This window comes from Oncorhynchus gorbuscha, linkage group LG18 (assembly GCF_021184085.1).
Source record: "Oncorhynchus gorbuscha isolate QuinsamMale2020 ecotype Even-year linkage group LG18, OgorEven_v1.0, whole genome shotgun sequence".
Lineage (NCBI taxonomy): Eukaryota > Metazoa > Chordata > Actinopteri > Salmoniformes > Salmonidae > Oncorhynchus > Oncorhynchus gorbuscha.
The window spans coordinates 1,023,613-1,039,286 of NC_060190.1; the positions used below are offsets into that span (position 1 = coordinate 1,023,613).

The 15,674-nt window shown below is 43.0% G+C and overlaps 1 protein-coding gene across 3 annotated transcripts in view; it reads right to left on the reverse strand.

Moving 5' to 3' along the window:
• Positions 1 to 5,586: 5,586 nt before the first annotated feature.
• The window catches only part of LOC124002748 (zinc finger protein OZF-like), a 31,673-nt gene continuing 21,585 nt past the window's right edge, over positions 5,587 to 15,674 (reverse strand). The window contains exons 1-4 of one of the 3 annotated variants that reach the window (XR_006833102.1): positions 9,267 to 9,488; positions 8,355 to 8,414; positions 8,117 to 8,178; positions 5,587 to 7,110 (exon numbers count right to left, since the gene is read on the reverse strand). Coding sequence is in view for 2 of the 3 variants with exons in the window: in XM_046310465.1 (XP_046166421.1) it covers positions 6,820 to 7,110; positions 8,355 to 8,414; positions 9,267 to 9,275 (360 nt within the window). In the remaining variant the exon portion in view is untranslated. Of the gene's footprint in view, positions 7,111 to 8,116; positions 8,179 to 8,354; positions 8,415 to 9,266; positions 9,489 to 15,674 lie in introns of those variants that run through there. The other 2 variants (XM_046310465.1, XM_046310466.1) reach the window with 2 other exon arrangements.

The following is a 15,674-nucleotide window of genomic DNA, read 5'->3' on the forward strand; positions in this document are numbered from 1 at the left end:
TAGTCCACCTCCCAGCGCCAGTCAGAAGGTTCCCAGCGCCAGTCAGTCCACCTCCCAGCGCCAGTCAGAAGGTAGATTCGTAGTTTAGTCCACCTCCCAGCGCCAGTCAGAAGGTAGATTAGTAGTTTAGTCCACCTCCCAGCGCCAGTCAGAAGGTAGATTAGTAGTTTAGTCCACCTCCCAGCGCCAGTCAGATAGGTAGATTAGTAGTTTAGTCCACCTCCCAGCGCCAGTCAGAAGGTATATTAGTAGTTTAGTCCACCTCCCAGCGCCAGTCAGAAGGTAGACTAGTAGTTTAGTCCACCTCCCAGCGCCAGTCAGAAGGTAGATTAGTAGTTTAGTCCACCTCCCAGCAGTAGGGAGGCTCCACACCTGTGACCTTACCCTGCCTATCCCAGCGCCAGTCAGAAGGTAGATTAGAACAGAGGTAGATTTGACATGGGATTAGTTAAGAACGTTCGATCAGGTTGGAAAACAAAAAAGTGTAACTGGGAATTGGAACTGACAAGCTTGTTGGTTTCAACCTGTATATGTTTGGTATTTTATTAGGATCCCCATTAGCTGTTGCAAAAGCAGCAGCTACTCTTCCTGGGGTCCACACAGAACATGAAACAATACAGAACATTAATAGACAAGACAAGCTCAAGGACAGAACTACATTCATACAGAGAAATATAATAGCAGCATAGTATAACATTACTGTAAGGCAAAATGCCACTGCATTCAATGGTGAATTATAAAGTTTCATGGATAAAACATCCATGCAGCATCTGCATACCAACCATGCAGTTATGTACAGTGTTGTTCTGAATGATGTACAGTGTTGTTCTGAATGATGTACAGTGTTTTGAATGATGTACAGTGTTGTTCTGAATGATGTACAGTGTTTTGAATGATGTACAGTGTTGTTCTGAATGATGTACAGTGTTGTTTTGAATGATGTACAGTGTTGTTTTGAATGATGTACAGTGTTGTTCTGAATGATGTACAGTGTTGTTCTGAATGATGTACAGTGTTGTTCTGAATGATGTACGGTGTTGTTCTGAATGATGTACAGTGTTGTTCTGAATGATGTACAGTGTTGTTCTGAATGATGTACAGTGTTGTTCTGAATGATGTACAGTGTTGTTCTGAATGAGGGACAGTGTTGTTCTGAATGAGGGACAGTGTTGTTCTGAATGATGGACAGTGTTGTTCTGAATGATGTACAGTGAATTTTAGAGCAGACGTGTGTTACTGTACCAAAGCCTACCTGTGTATTTTGCTGTGTATCATAATGTGATCTTGCAGACATGGATTCAGCTTTGATCTAACTTCATTAAAGGAGCACCATTCATAAAAGAGCACCATTCATAAAGGAGCACCATTCATAAAAGAGCACCATTCATAAAGGAGCACCATTCATTAAGGAGCACCATTCATTAAGGAGCACCATTCATTAAGGAGCACCATTCATAAAAGAGCACCATTCATAAAGGAGCACCATTCATAAAGGAGCACCATTCATAAAGGAGCACCATTCATAAAGGAGCACCATTCATTAAGTCATTAAGGAGCACCATTCAATAAGGAGCACCATTCATTAAGGAGCACCATTCATTAAGGAGCACCATTCATTAAGGAGCACCATTCATTAAGGAGCACCATTCAGCTGTGATCTAACCAATATACACAGGCTTTTTCAAGCAGAAATTTGCTTCCTGCAACACAAACTCATAAACGTTCCGGGACATTGTAATGTCCATGGAGAATAAGAGCACCTCCTCCCAGCTGCCCACTGCACTGAGGATAGGAAACTCTGTCGCCACCGATAAATCCACTATAATTGAAAACTTCAATAAGCATTTTTCTACGGCTGGCCATGCATTCCACCTGGCCACCCCTACCCCAGTCAACAGCACTGCACCCCCCCACAGCAAGCCTTCCCCATTTCTCATTCTCCCAAATCCAGTCAGCTGATGTTCTGAAAGAGCTGCAAAATCTGGACCCTCACAAATCAGCCGGGCTATACATACCCTCGTAAAACTGACCATCTTACCGATCCTCGACTTCGGCGATGTCATTTACAAAATAGCCTCCAACACCCTACTCAACAAATTGGATACAGTCTATCACAGTGCCATCTGTTTTGTCACCAAAGCCCCATATACTACCCACCACTGCGACCTGTACGCTCTCATTGGCTGGCCCTCGCTTCATACACATCGCCAAACCCACTGGCTCCAGGTCATCTACAAGACCCAGGTCATCTAAAGTCCCGCCTTACCTCTGCTCGCTGGTCACCATAGCTGCACCCACACTTAGCACGCGTTCCAGCAGGCATATCTCCCTTGTCACCCCCAAAGCCAATTCCTCATTTGGCCGCCTCTCCTTCCAATTCTCTGCTGCCAATGACTGGAACGAACTACAAAAATCTCTGAAACTGGAAACACTTATCTCCCTCACTAGCTTTAAGCACCAGCTGTCAGAGCAGCTCACAGATCACTGTACCTGTACATAGCCCATCTATAAATAGCCCAAACAACTACCTCTTCCCCTACTGTATTTTTTTATTTTGTTCCTTTGCACCCCAGTATTTCTACTTTGCACACTCATCTACTGTCAAATCTACCATTCCAATGTTTTAATTGCTATATTGTATTTACTTCACCACCATTGCCTATTTATTGCCTTTACCTCCCGTATCTCACCTCATTTGCTCACATTGTATATAGACGTATTTTTCTACTGTACTCTTTGTTTTTCTCCATGTGTAGCTCTGTGTTGTTGTATGTGTCAAACTGCTTTGCTTTATATTGGCCAGGTCACAGTTGTAAATGAGAACATGTTCTCAACTAGCCTACATGGTTTTAAATAAAGGTGAAATTAAATTTTTAAATAAAAAAACTTCATTAAAGGAGCACCATTCAGTTGTGATCTAACTTCATTAAAGGAGCACCATCCAGCTGTGATCTAACTTCATTAAAGGAGCACCATTCAGTTGTGATCTAACTTCATTAAAGGAGCACCATTCAGTTGTGATCTAACTTCATTAAAGGAGCACCATTCAGTTGTGATCTAACTTCATTAAAGGAGCACCATTCAGTTGTGATCTAACTTCATTAAAGGAGCACCATTCAGTTGTGATCTAACTTCATTAAAGGAGCACCATCCAGCTGTGATCTAACTTCATTAAAGGAGCACCATTCAGCAGTGATCTAACTTCATTAAAGGAGCACCATTCAGCTGTGATCTAACTTCATTAAAGGAGCACCATTCAGCTGTGATCTAACTTCATTAAAGGAGCACCATTCAGCAGTGATCTAACTTCATTAAAGGAGCACCATTCAGCAGTGATCTAACTTCATTAAAGGAGACAAACCCCAGTGGCTTGTTCTTTACACGTAGTAGACCAGCGGTGTCCAACTCATTCCATAGAGTTCTAGTGTCTGCTGGTTTTTATTTTTTCTATTCAATTAAGCCCTAGACAACCAGGTGATGGGAGTTCCTTAATAATCAGTGAGCTAGACAACCAGGTGAGGGGAGTTCCTTACTAACCAGTGACCTAGACAACCAGGTGAGGGGAGTTCCTTACTAATCAGTGACCTAGACAACCAGGTGAGGGGAGTTCCTTACTAACCAGTGACCTAGACAACCAGTTGAGGGGAGTTCCTTACTAATCAGTGACCTAGACAACCAGGTGAGGGAGTTCCTTACTAACCAGTGACCTAGACAACCAGGTGAGGGGAGTTCCTTACTAACCAGTGACCTTTATGTATTCATTAAGTACAAGGCAGGAGTGATAACACGCAGACAGACAGTCGGCCCTCCCGTTTGCCACCTGTGTAATAGAGAACAGAGAATATATAGTGTAAAGCATCAGGATCCGGTGGACTAAAGATCCCGTGAAACTCAGCTCCTTACTAACCAGTGACCTTTTGTATTTGATTAAGTAAACCCAGCCCACTAACCTGTCAGACAGACTTGGCTCCAGCCAATCAATTCGTCCCAAACTGCCTCAGGAAACAGCTGAATAGTTCACCTGTAAACCCTGCCCACTGGCCTGTCAGTAAAGCTTGGCTCCAGCCAATCAATTCGTCCCAAACTGCCTCAGGAAACGTTGCTGCTAATCAGTTCACCTGTAAACCCTGCCCACTGGCCTGTCAGTAAGCTTGGCTCCAGCCAATCAATTCGTCCCAAACTGCCTCAGGAAACGTTGCTGCTAATCAGTTCACCTGTAAACCCTGCCCACTGGCCTGTCAGTAAGCTTGGCTCCAGCCAATCAATTCGTCCCAAACTGCCTCAGGAAACGTTGCTGCTAATCAGTTCACCTGTAAACCCTGCCCACTGGCCTGTCAGTAAGCTTGGCTCCAGCCAATCAATTCGTCCCAAACTGCCTCAGGAAACGTTGCTGCTAATCAGTTCACCTGTAAACCCTGCCCACTGGCCTGTCAGTAAGCTTGGCTCCAGCCAATCAATTCGTCCCAAACTGCCTCAGGAAACGTTGCTGCTAATCAGTTATTTTACTCGTCTGTGTAAATGTGGACACAAATCAGAATGTGGACAAGTTCAGGACAAAGGAAACGCATGATAGCACCAGGTATAAACAGGGTTCTTATTTCAAACATTGCTGTAAAAAGCTCTGAGGGGTCTGTAAAACTTTTTAAAAGGGAAAACTGGTGTTTAAAAAGTCATTGATTTTTTTCTCCACCAGTGTGTGTTCGCTGGTGACCTTTAAGCCCACTTGATTGTGAAAACTTCTTTCCAGTCTGAGCAGTGTTAAGGCTTCTCTCCAGTGTCTGTTCTCTCATATTTAATGCTTATTATTGTGAAAAGTGTTTCCCACATTCAGAGCAGAAGTAAGGCTTCTCCCATCTGTGTTTCTGAAGTTGATATTTAATGCTGGTGAACCTTAAGCTCACTTGTTTGTGAAAAACTCTCCAGCGTGTGTTGTCTGGTGAACTCTCAGGCTTCTTGAGTTAGCAAAACTTTTTCCACAGTCAGAGCAGTGGTATGGCTTCTCTCCAGTGTGTGTGTCGGCTGGAGTTTTTTCAGACTTGCCAATTGAGAGAACATCTTACTACAGTGGTCACCGACTGGTCGATCTCCAAGCCATTCCTAGTTCATCATTAAACATTTCTGTAAAAAAAATAAAAACGTATGTTCCTATTTATTTATTCATTGAGCGCTGTTGGTTGTATGTGCACCCAAATTCAACAGCCCTAGCACCGAAAAGGCAAAGTGTTCCCATTTTTTACCATTTAATGTGTTTGAAGGTAGAACTACGCCTACCTGACAGGTCCAGAGAGCAAATCAAGTGCACCTATAGGCCCACCGCTGGCCAATCAGATAGCACAGATCACTGTGTCTGCAGTTTCCACGAGCCATTGACTGTAAAAAGAAACCTCGAACGCACAGCGAAGTGGATACTGTGAGATTTCAAAACGTTTAAAAACATGATTAGAGAACGACTCCAACAAATACAGCAAAGAGCTGATGTTTAAGTTATTCACAACCGTCAAAAATTTGTTCCAACACTTTTATAAGCCATAAAAAATGCACGTACTCTCTATTTCCATAAAAAGGATAAAAGCCAACGACAGAAGATACGTTCATCCCACCGTCGTCGTTCACTTTATTGCCACCTGTCACAGTCAGACTACGGAAGCCCAAAGTGAAGACTGCGAAAACATGTTTCTGATCGTTTAGTAACCTACGTACCCAGCCATCACAAGTTGAGAAATCTTGAGACGCTTCAAGACATAGATACTTAAAAAAAATACATTTTTAAGATGCGATTATGTATCAAGACATGTCTTCCAAATGTGTCTGAAAACATTTTATGGTATCTCTCTCAAACCACTAATATATAAACGACGGAGAGGCTACAGATCCGACTGTTCCGGAACCCTCTTCCCGACAGCAAAATGTCCTGAAGCTTCTGCACATGTACCGGATTCTCTACCTTACACACACACACACACACACACACACACACACACACACACACACACACACACACACACACACACACACAGTTCTGATTATATTCGGTTATGTAGAATCCTATCATTATGTAATCTTGAGGACAATGATTGAGCTTTGATTAACATTTTTTTCCAGAGTAGCCTGTTCTCTGATTAGCCTGTTCTCTGATTAGCCTGTTCTCAGAGTAGCCTGTTCTCAGAGTAGCCTGTTCTCAGATTAGCCTGTTCTCTGATTAGCCTGTTCTCTGATTAGCCTGTTCTCTGATTAGCCTGTTCTCAGAGTACCCTGTTCTCTGATTAGGCTGTTCCCTGATTAGCCTGTTCTCTGATTAGCCAAATGAGTAGAGAAGAGACTGAGCGTAAAGTAAAGAATCCCTTTAGCTGTCGGCAAGAGAGGTCCAGAAAAGTTGGCTTAGAAAATGTATTGAAGATAATTCCCTAAATATAGTTTTCTTGTGTCTTGACGTGTCATGGTGCCTCAAGACAATGTTTTTACGACCTGTACTTCCTGTAAGACCAGATTCCACTTCCTAATCACCTTTATGTTGAATGAGGATTCTCACCACTGGACCAGATTCCACTTCCTAATCACTTTTAAGGATTATTTAAGATCTACGACACAATGAAGTTATTTATAATGGTCAGAATATTTGTATTTTGTTTAAATGCTAGTGCAGAATATTTATTATAAAAACATTTTATGTTAAATGTTGTGTGCCACCAGGAGATGAGTCGTTTTTCATGCTCCTAGGATAGCAGCTGCTTCTTCATATTATTAATGTGTAGGTTGAAGTCCAAAGTAAACACATTCTGCTCCTACATAACCCTCCTACTTATTTTGATCAGTCAAATCTCACTCATCATCTTCTTCTCTTCCTCCTCGTCTCATAGTTCCACTCAGTCCCGTTGTTTTCCTGCAGTCAACCAGCCGCACAGACACCCTCTTCATACCCAGCAGTCTTTTACTTTGATCAGTCAAATCTTCCTCTTTGCCTCCTCGTCTCGTAGTTCCATTCAGCTCCGTTGTTTTCCTGCAGTCGACCAGCCGCACAGACACCCTCTTCAGACCCAGCAGTAAGGCGCTACTCGGAGAGGCACGACTCCGGGATTCCGGGAGGGCGGAAGGGTGCGGGCTAGCGTTGTCCTGGAAACCACAGAAGGGGAGGAATGTTTAACGAGAATTCACATTCCATACAGCCCCCATGGACACTCACCACAGAATGTACTGCATCTCAATGCTTTGATTGTGTTTCTGCGCATGAGCTTAGGGACCAACGTTGCCCTGATATTGTCTATAAGCACGATCAAGGATTTCTAGTGGATAAGCAGTTTCTACATATCTTCATACTAAACCATCTTTGCTGATACTGTAGCCAAACAAAATGTTGGTTTTATTAGAGTACTTTTTGAACGGCCATTTAGGGGTATTCTATTGACTGTAGCAGTGTGGGACAAAATGGAGCTCTAAAGTTGTCCTGGGTTATACAATAGGCTAGTTGACGTTCGCGTTTCTACTGTGAGATTTGAGTGGAGACAAACAGATTCTGTTCATTCAGCTGTCATGATGAGCCCTTCCCAGCTAGCTAGTTTATAGTTGTGGGTAGCAACTTCAGACAGAATTTGAAACTTGTCTGTTGAAGTTGGGACTTGGGAGCGTGTTTAAATCGGAGTAATTGTTAGTATGTATTTATTTTAATAGACATTGGTGCCGTAGTTTAACATTTTCAGTGAAAATCATTACAATAAATGCACTCCACCCTGGCCTGATATTGGCTACAGTGTCTAGCTACTTCCCCCTCTCTCCTTACTGCGGTCAGCATGAGGACACTGCCACACGTGTTGTCGTGTTACCGGCTTGCAACGCAAACTCTCCCGACTGAGCAGTAGCCTATCACGGTGATATGCAGATGGTTTACTACCAATATTACAAGTTATTTCTCATGTAAGCTTTATCAAGCACCTCCGAAAAGCCCCATTGCACTACTGATTCACACCGGATTGTCGTTACATTCGCTAAATTGGTCATGGTGACACCCATATGGTTACTAGCGAGCAGAAACTAGCTTGCTGGGAAGTGGGGAAGGGCTCTTCAGGACCCCTGACTGAACCCGAATCCAATCGTCTCCACGACTTTCAGCTGCACGACATACGTCATTCATTTGACCAGCAGGTGTGTCCGCTTTGCCTCTCCCTTTCCCACTAGATGGCCAAGCTGCAAAGTCAAAGGGTAGATCATAGAAATGTATGGAAACAAACATTTGGGTTTTGGTCTTTTAAAGGTGCTACACATATTTATATATATAAAAAAAAATGCATTCTAATTTCTGAAAATGTCTTTCGTATATCTGCAGTAATCGTGGAATGATAGTGTTTCACAATGTTACTTACCCACCAGTGTTGTGATTGGCTGTGATATTCGCCTATTAATTTCTCCCACCCGTCCTGCAACTGTTGTCAAAATGGGAAAGCTATTGTGTTTGTGTTATATAGTGGAAATCGGGTCAAGCGCCCAATGTCGAAAAAGTAATTTCCTGGTTGGTAAAATTCAACACTGTTTGCTCAATTTCAGTTTGTGCGTGAATTCAAGCACTGAATAACATAGGGAATCATTGTACCATGAAATCGCTGTGAAATATATTTTCAATAACAGATATTTAATATAATAATATAATAATATATGCCATTTAGCAGACGCTTTTATCCAAAGCGACTTACAGTCATGTGTGCATACATTCTACGTATGGGTGGTCCCGGGGATCGAACCCACTACCCTGGCATTACAAGCACCATGCTCTACCAACTGAGCTACAGAAGGACCACCCATATTTGAAGCTGGTGGACCAAAACCGAAAGGAAAAGGCTCAAGTCTCCGCCATGTTACAGTGGAAATGGGAGAATTGTTTTGAATGAAGCCTCGTGCTGTTGTAACCTACCTAGTTTCCACATATGGGATAAATTAGGTGTATCGCCTTTAATTAAAGGTTAGGGTTAGCAGTGTGGTTAAGGCTTTTTTCTGATTTTAAGAAAATAAATAGTTGAACTAAATGGGGCTTCTGTCTTTGCCACTAGGCCAGATAGTGAGTGAGCATCTTTTCCACATTCCAGGGGTATAAGCTAAATGCCAAGATAACTAGTAAATCGGTCGGATGCATAAAATGGCGATTCAATGATAAGATAGCGACCCTAACTATGGATGATTATTTTGACACTAACTTTTCATTTAAGTAAATCTATCGTCAGAGCAGAACCCACAACAGAATAAACGAGTAACATTGCTAGATAGCATGCTAGTTAACTCACCTGATCCATGGCTATATTTAGCTACTAGCACGTCTCTGTCCGACGTTCCACGTATCAAATAACTACCGTGCGTAGCTGGATCATTCACGACGTTCACTTAGTTGTCCTGGGTTTTGTAGTTTGAGAGCTGAGTCCTCCGGTAGAGAAGGTTATACTTTTTAGCGAGGCAATAACGTCTGCTTTGACTCACTGCCCCCCACCCAGAAGAGGACTAGTCACCCCTCACAGCCTGGTTCCTCTCTAGGTTTCCTCCTCGGTTCCGGCCTTTCTAGGGAGGTTTTTCCTAGCCACCGTGCTTCTACACCTGCATTGCTTGCTGTTTGGTGTTTTAGGCTGGGTTTCTGCACAGCACTTTGATATATCAGCTGATGTAAGAAGGGCTATATAAATACATTTGATTTCATATAATTCACATAGTTTCCTATTCCATGTGCATAGTGGGAATGTGAAGTAGGGGTCGGCAGGAAGCCTAGTAGTTAGAGCGTTGGGCCAGTAAGGTTGCTGGATCAAATCCCTGAGCTGACAAGGTAAAAAAAAAAAATCTGTCGTTCTGCCTCTGAACAAGGCAGTTAACCCTCTGTTACCATCATTGTAAATAAGAATTTGTTATTAACTGACTTGTCTAGTTAAAAAATGTTACAGCTCCTCTTTTCTATTGGCCACATCGGGTAAATGACGTTCCCTTTGACCTTATAACCTAAGAACAACACGTCATTCACCCGTTGACCTTATAACCTAAGAGAATGGCACGTCATTCACCTGTTGACCTTATAACCTAAGAGAACGACACGTCATTCACCTGTTGACCTTATAACCTAAGAGAACGACACGTCATTCACCTGTTGACCTTATAACCTAAGAGAACGACACGTCATTCACCTGTTGACCTTATAACCTTGACCTTATAACCTAAGAGAACGACACGTCATTCACCTGTTGACCTTATAACCTAAGAGAATGGACACATCGTTGACCTTATAACCTAAGAGAACGACACGTCATTCACCTGTTGACCTTATAACCTAAGAGAACGACACATCGTTGACCTTATAACCTAAGAGAACGACACGTCATTCACCCGTTGACCTTATAACCTAAGAGAATGGCACGTCGTTGACCTTATAACCTAAGAGAACGGCACATCGTTGACCTTATAACCTAAGACAATGGCACGTCATTCACCCGTTGACCTTATAACCTAAGAGAATGGCACGTCGTTGACCTTATAACCTAAGAGAACGGCATGTCGTTGACCTGTTGACCTTATGACTTAAGAGAATGGCACATCGTTGACCTTATAACCTAAGACAACGACAGTCGGCTGGGCTACAGTTACTAATGAAGACAACTTTAATAAACATTTTTAAATGATTTTTTATTTTAATGGACAAATGTCAAATGCTTCTTATTGTTATGAGGTCTGTTACTGTTGGAACAAAAGTCTTCAAATCCAGTAAATATCCAGGACCAAAGGCGAACTATTTTGTGTTTTATATTCATGTGGATTTAAAATGTCTGTGTACAGTGTAAGGACAATATTACGTTTATCAAAGCAACCAGTGAGGGAACAGTATCTGGTTTTCTCCCAAGACAATCATTTCCTGTTCAACACCAAATATTTGGTGGCCTTATCCGCACGTTAGTCTAGAACCATCAGCCATTAGACTGGACAGAATTCAGGGGGGGATTCCTATGGGTTGTGTCCTCAACGGTGCTGCTCAAGCTGTCACATACGCTATAATGGCACAGAAATAAATATTAGTATTCTATCTATCTCTATGGTCGAGAACAACAGGTGAGCAACAATAGTGAATCGGCGCTTCGCCTTCAAAATAAATGTCCTCCCCTTGAAAGTGACGCAAAAAAATAGTGAAATCGGACAAGATAATACTAAACAAGGTCGGAATGTGGTTATATCAATTCAATACAAGACAATCAGTTTTCAGAATTTCATTGGCGGTATATTTATTTTACAATGTACAGGTTTACCTATGGATCTGGGGTCCATGAAATGGGGTATCAGCCAACTCAGAGACGCCCACAGATTACAATTATGAAATGCCTTTGGAACATGTGAACTTTCATGTGCCTTAATAACAAACTTGTATTCCATCTGTAAATACAAATAAAATGGTTAAATTACAAGCCTAGTTGGTTTAGCCACGAAAAAAAATCAAAAACACCTGTCTCCGGATTACATCTTCAAACTAAGTGTAACCATGGCATCCATGACAGAGGGAGAAGCGTCCATCCATGTGTACAGGTAAGAGTCTAGTTAAATCACAGGAGGTTGGTGGCACTTTAATTAGGGAGGATTGGCTCGTGCTAAAAGGCGGTGGCAGAATTAGTGGAATGGTATCAAATACATGGTTTCCATGGTTTCCATGTGTTTGATGCCATTCCATCTGCTCCGTCCCAGACATTATTATGAGCCGTGCTCCCCTCAGCAGCCTCCACTGAGCTACATGTTCAGATATATGTTTCTAATTTTGTCAGGAAGTCGTTTTCATTGCAAGTTAAAGCACACTTTTAGCTAGCTAACGTTAGGTGTATGATCTTTGTAGTTATATTATTCGTATCTCAGAAAGCCATTTGTATTGCTAGGTATAGCCTAATGTCAACTAGGTAACTAACATTGAACCTGGTTGATAAGCTTCAGCTACCTGCAGATTCAAGCATGGTGTATGGTATTATGAGTTGGGATTATGGTTCATTGTTTAGCTAGCTAGCTACATGCCGATTCAAGCATGGTGTATGGTATTATCAGTTGGGATTATGGTTCATTGTTTAGCTAGCTAGCTACATGCCTAAACATAAAGACTCCATTATGCCAGTAACCATTTCACTGTACCATTTACACCTTCTGTATCCTGTGCATGTGACACATAAACGTAGATTTAATTTGATATAGTGTGTCTTTACCAGAGATGGTAACGTGAAGAACAAGATCATTGTGGTGCATGTGACACATAAACATAGATTTAATTTGATATAGTGTGTGTTTACCAGAGATGGTAACGTGAAGAACAAGATCATTTGCACCAAAATTAGATTAGGATATAGGCCAAGGACTAGATAAAGGGTATTTTTACTTCTACTTTCTGCTACTACTTTGAACACTTTTAGTCTTGAAATCTTTGGTAGTTTACTACACTACCGTATTCACTCTGTTTAGCACATGGCCTCACATGTGAATCCTTAAAGAGAGATGGGTGGGGCTAAGGCTTATAAGAGGGTGTGAACAATGCTGAATGGGTGTACACAAAGAAGAGCTCTCAAGTAGATGTAACAAAACATTCAAGGGCCATTTTCTCAAAAGTAGGGTTACAGGTTTATCAACTTTCAAAGCAGAATTACTTTCCCATTGTTCCTCAACTGCAGTGTATGATATACCATTTTGTAGCTCTGAGTCTTTACTTTTATCCGATGTAAAAAATAAATAATAATAATAATAAGTTCAATTTTGCTACACAAGACCAAATCCAGGTGGTGGGTCACTTATATGGATGTTAGAAACTGCAGATGGCCCATTTCCCCTTTAAAGCACTATTCATCTGTGCCCCGTTGTGATTAACTTCTGGTTTCATGAACACATTTCTAGGAGCTCTAGGTCTCTATTCAATCAGATCCACTTTAGCCGACATCTGCATACCGGTGGTTTTGACGGTGCTCATTGGCTGCGCGGAATCGCATTAACAGAAATCACATGCAGCCTCGTTAACAAGTTCGAACACTGGAATGTGAGACGTAATCTACACCTCGATTAGGATGACACAAATCCTAATTATTATTTTATTTTTTTCAATTTGAGCTTAATTATTTCTCAGACTGGTCTCATAGATTAGATGCAACATGGTAAACTTAAAACCTAAGAACACTCAAATTAGTATATGTTATGTTTCGTATGGTTACATAAGACAGATGGTTACCTAAGGCAAAAATTAAAAGGATGCGTAACGTCTAGCAATCCAAAGGTTGTCCGTTCGAATCTCATCACGTGCAACTTTAGCATTGTAGCTAATTAGCAATTTTGCAATCACTTAGCATGTTAGCTAACCCTTCCTCTAACCTTAACCTAACCCCCAACTCCTAGAGCTAGCTAATGTTAGCTACAACAAATTGGAATTCGTCACATATCATACGTTTGGCAAATTCATAACATATTGTATGAAATGGATGCTGGACATTCACAAATTAATCCACACCATACGTAACATATCATACTAAATGGAGTGTCTTAGATTTACGTACAGAATAATATGAAAGGTAACACACGGTATCATACTAAATGGGGTGTCTTAGATTTACGAAAGAATAATATGAAAGGTAACACACGGTATCATACTAAATGGGGTGTCTTGGATTTACGTAAAGAATAATATGAAAGGTAACACACGGTATCATACTAAATGGGGTGTCTAAGATTTACGTACAGAATAATACGAAACGCTCCGAGACCATGTTGTTATTTCTATATAACCTACACTTGTCTCATTCTTAACTTCTAAAGCAAGTGGGGCGAGTTGTGGCTTTTGTGACAACGGTCGTAAGAGTAGCTGCTCACCGATTTGAGGCTCCAACGCAGTTCCACCACCACATCCGCTATGTGGGTGTCTGCTATCACCAGTTAAGACTTGATCTGATTTGAATCAAAGTAATACATTAGAAAAGCAGATGGTGCACCTCTCCTAAACAGATGTTCTCCTCCCTAGCCAGCACCTCTCCAGGTGTTCTAAACACCTCTCCTAAACAGATCCCCTAGTTCTAAACAGGTGTTCTCCCCCTAGCCAGCACCTCTCCTAAACAGGTGTTCTACTCCCCTAGCCAGCACCTCTCCTAAACAGGTGTTCTACTCCCCTAGCCAGCACCTCTCCTAAACAGGTGTTCTACTCCCCTAGCCAGCACCTCTCCTAAACAGGTGTTCTCCTCCCCTACTCCCTAGCCAGCACCTCTCCTAAACAGGTGTTCTACTCTGCTAGCCAGCACCTCTCCTAAACAGGTGTTCTACTCCCCTAGCCAGCACCTCTCCTAAACAGGTGTTCTACTCTCCTAAACAGCCAGCACCTCTCCTAAACAGGTGTTCTCCTCCCCTCTCCTAAACAGGTGCCAGCACACTCTCCTAAACAGGTGTTCTACTCCCCTAGCCAGCACCTCTCCTAAACAGGTGTTCTACTCCCCTAGCCAGCACCTCTCCTAAACAGGTGTTCTACTCCCCTAGCCAGCACCTCTCCTAAACAGGTGTTCTACTCCCCTAGCCAGCACCTCTCCTAAACAGGTGTTCAGCCAGCACCTCTCCTAAACAGCTACTCCCCTAGCACCTCTCCTACACCTCTCCTAAACAGGTGTTCTACTCCCCTAGCCAGCACCTCTCCTAAACAGGTGTTCTACTCCCCTAGCCAGCACCTCTCCTAAACAGGTGTTCTACTCCCCCTAGCCAGCACCTCTCCTAAACAGGTGTTCTACTCTCCCCTAGCCAGCACCTCTCCTAAACAGGTGTTCTACTCCCCTAGCCAGCACAAACAGCACCTCTCCTAAACAGGTGTTCTACTCCCCTCTAGCCAGCACCTCTCCTAAACAGGTGTTCTACTCCCCAGCACCTCTCCTAGCAGGTGTTCAGCACCTCTCCTAAACAGGTGTTCTACTCCCCTAGCCAGCACCTCTCCTAAACAGGTGTTCCAGCAGCACTCTCCTAAACAGGTGTTCTACTCCCCAGCCAGCACTCTCTCCTAAACAGGTGTTCTACTCCCCTAGCCAGCACCTCTCCTAAACAGGTGTTCTACTCCCCTAGCCAGCACCTCTCCTAAACCAGCACCTCTCCTAAACAGGTGTTCTCCTCCCCTAGCCAGCACCTCTCCTAAACAGGTGTTCTACTCCCCTAGCCAGCACCTCCCCAGGTGTTCTAGCCAGCACCTCTCCTAAACAGGTGTTCTACTCCCCTAGCCAGCACCTCTCCTAAACAGGTGTTCTACTCCCTAGCCAGCACCTCTCCTAAACAGGTGTTCTACTCCCCTAGCCAGCCAGCACCTCTCCTAAACAGGTGTTCTACTCTCCTAGCCAGCACCTCTCCTAAACAGGTGTTCTACTCCCCTAGCCAGCACCTCTCCTAAACAGGTGTTCTACTCCCTAGCCAGCACCTCTCCTAAACAGGTGTTCTACTCCCTAGCCAGCACCTCTCCTAAACAGGTGTTCTACTCCCCTAGCCAGCACCTCTCCTAAACAGGTGTTCTACTCCCCTAGCCAGCACCTCTCCTAAACAGGTGTTCTACTCCCCTAGCCAGCACCTCTCCTAAACAGGTGTTCTACTCCCCTAGCCAGCACCTCTCCTAAACAGGTGTTCTACTCCCCTAGCCAGCACCTCTCCTAAACAGGTCTCCTAAACAGGTGTTCTACTCCCTAGCCAGCACCTCT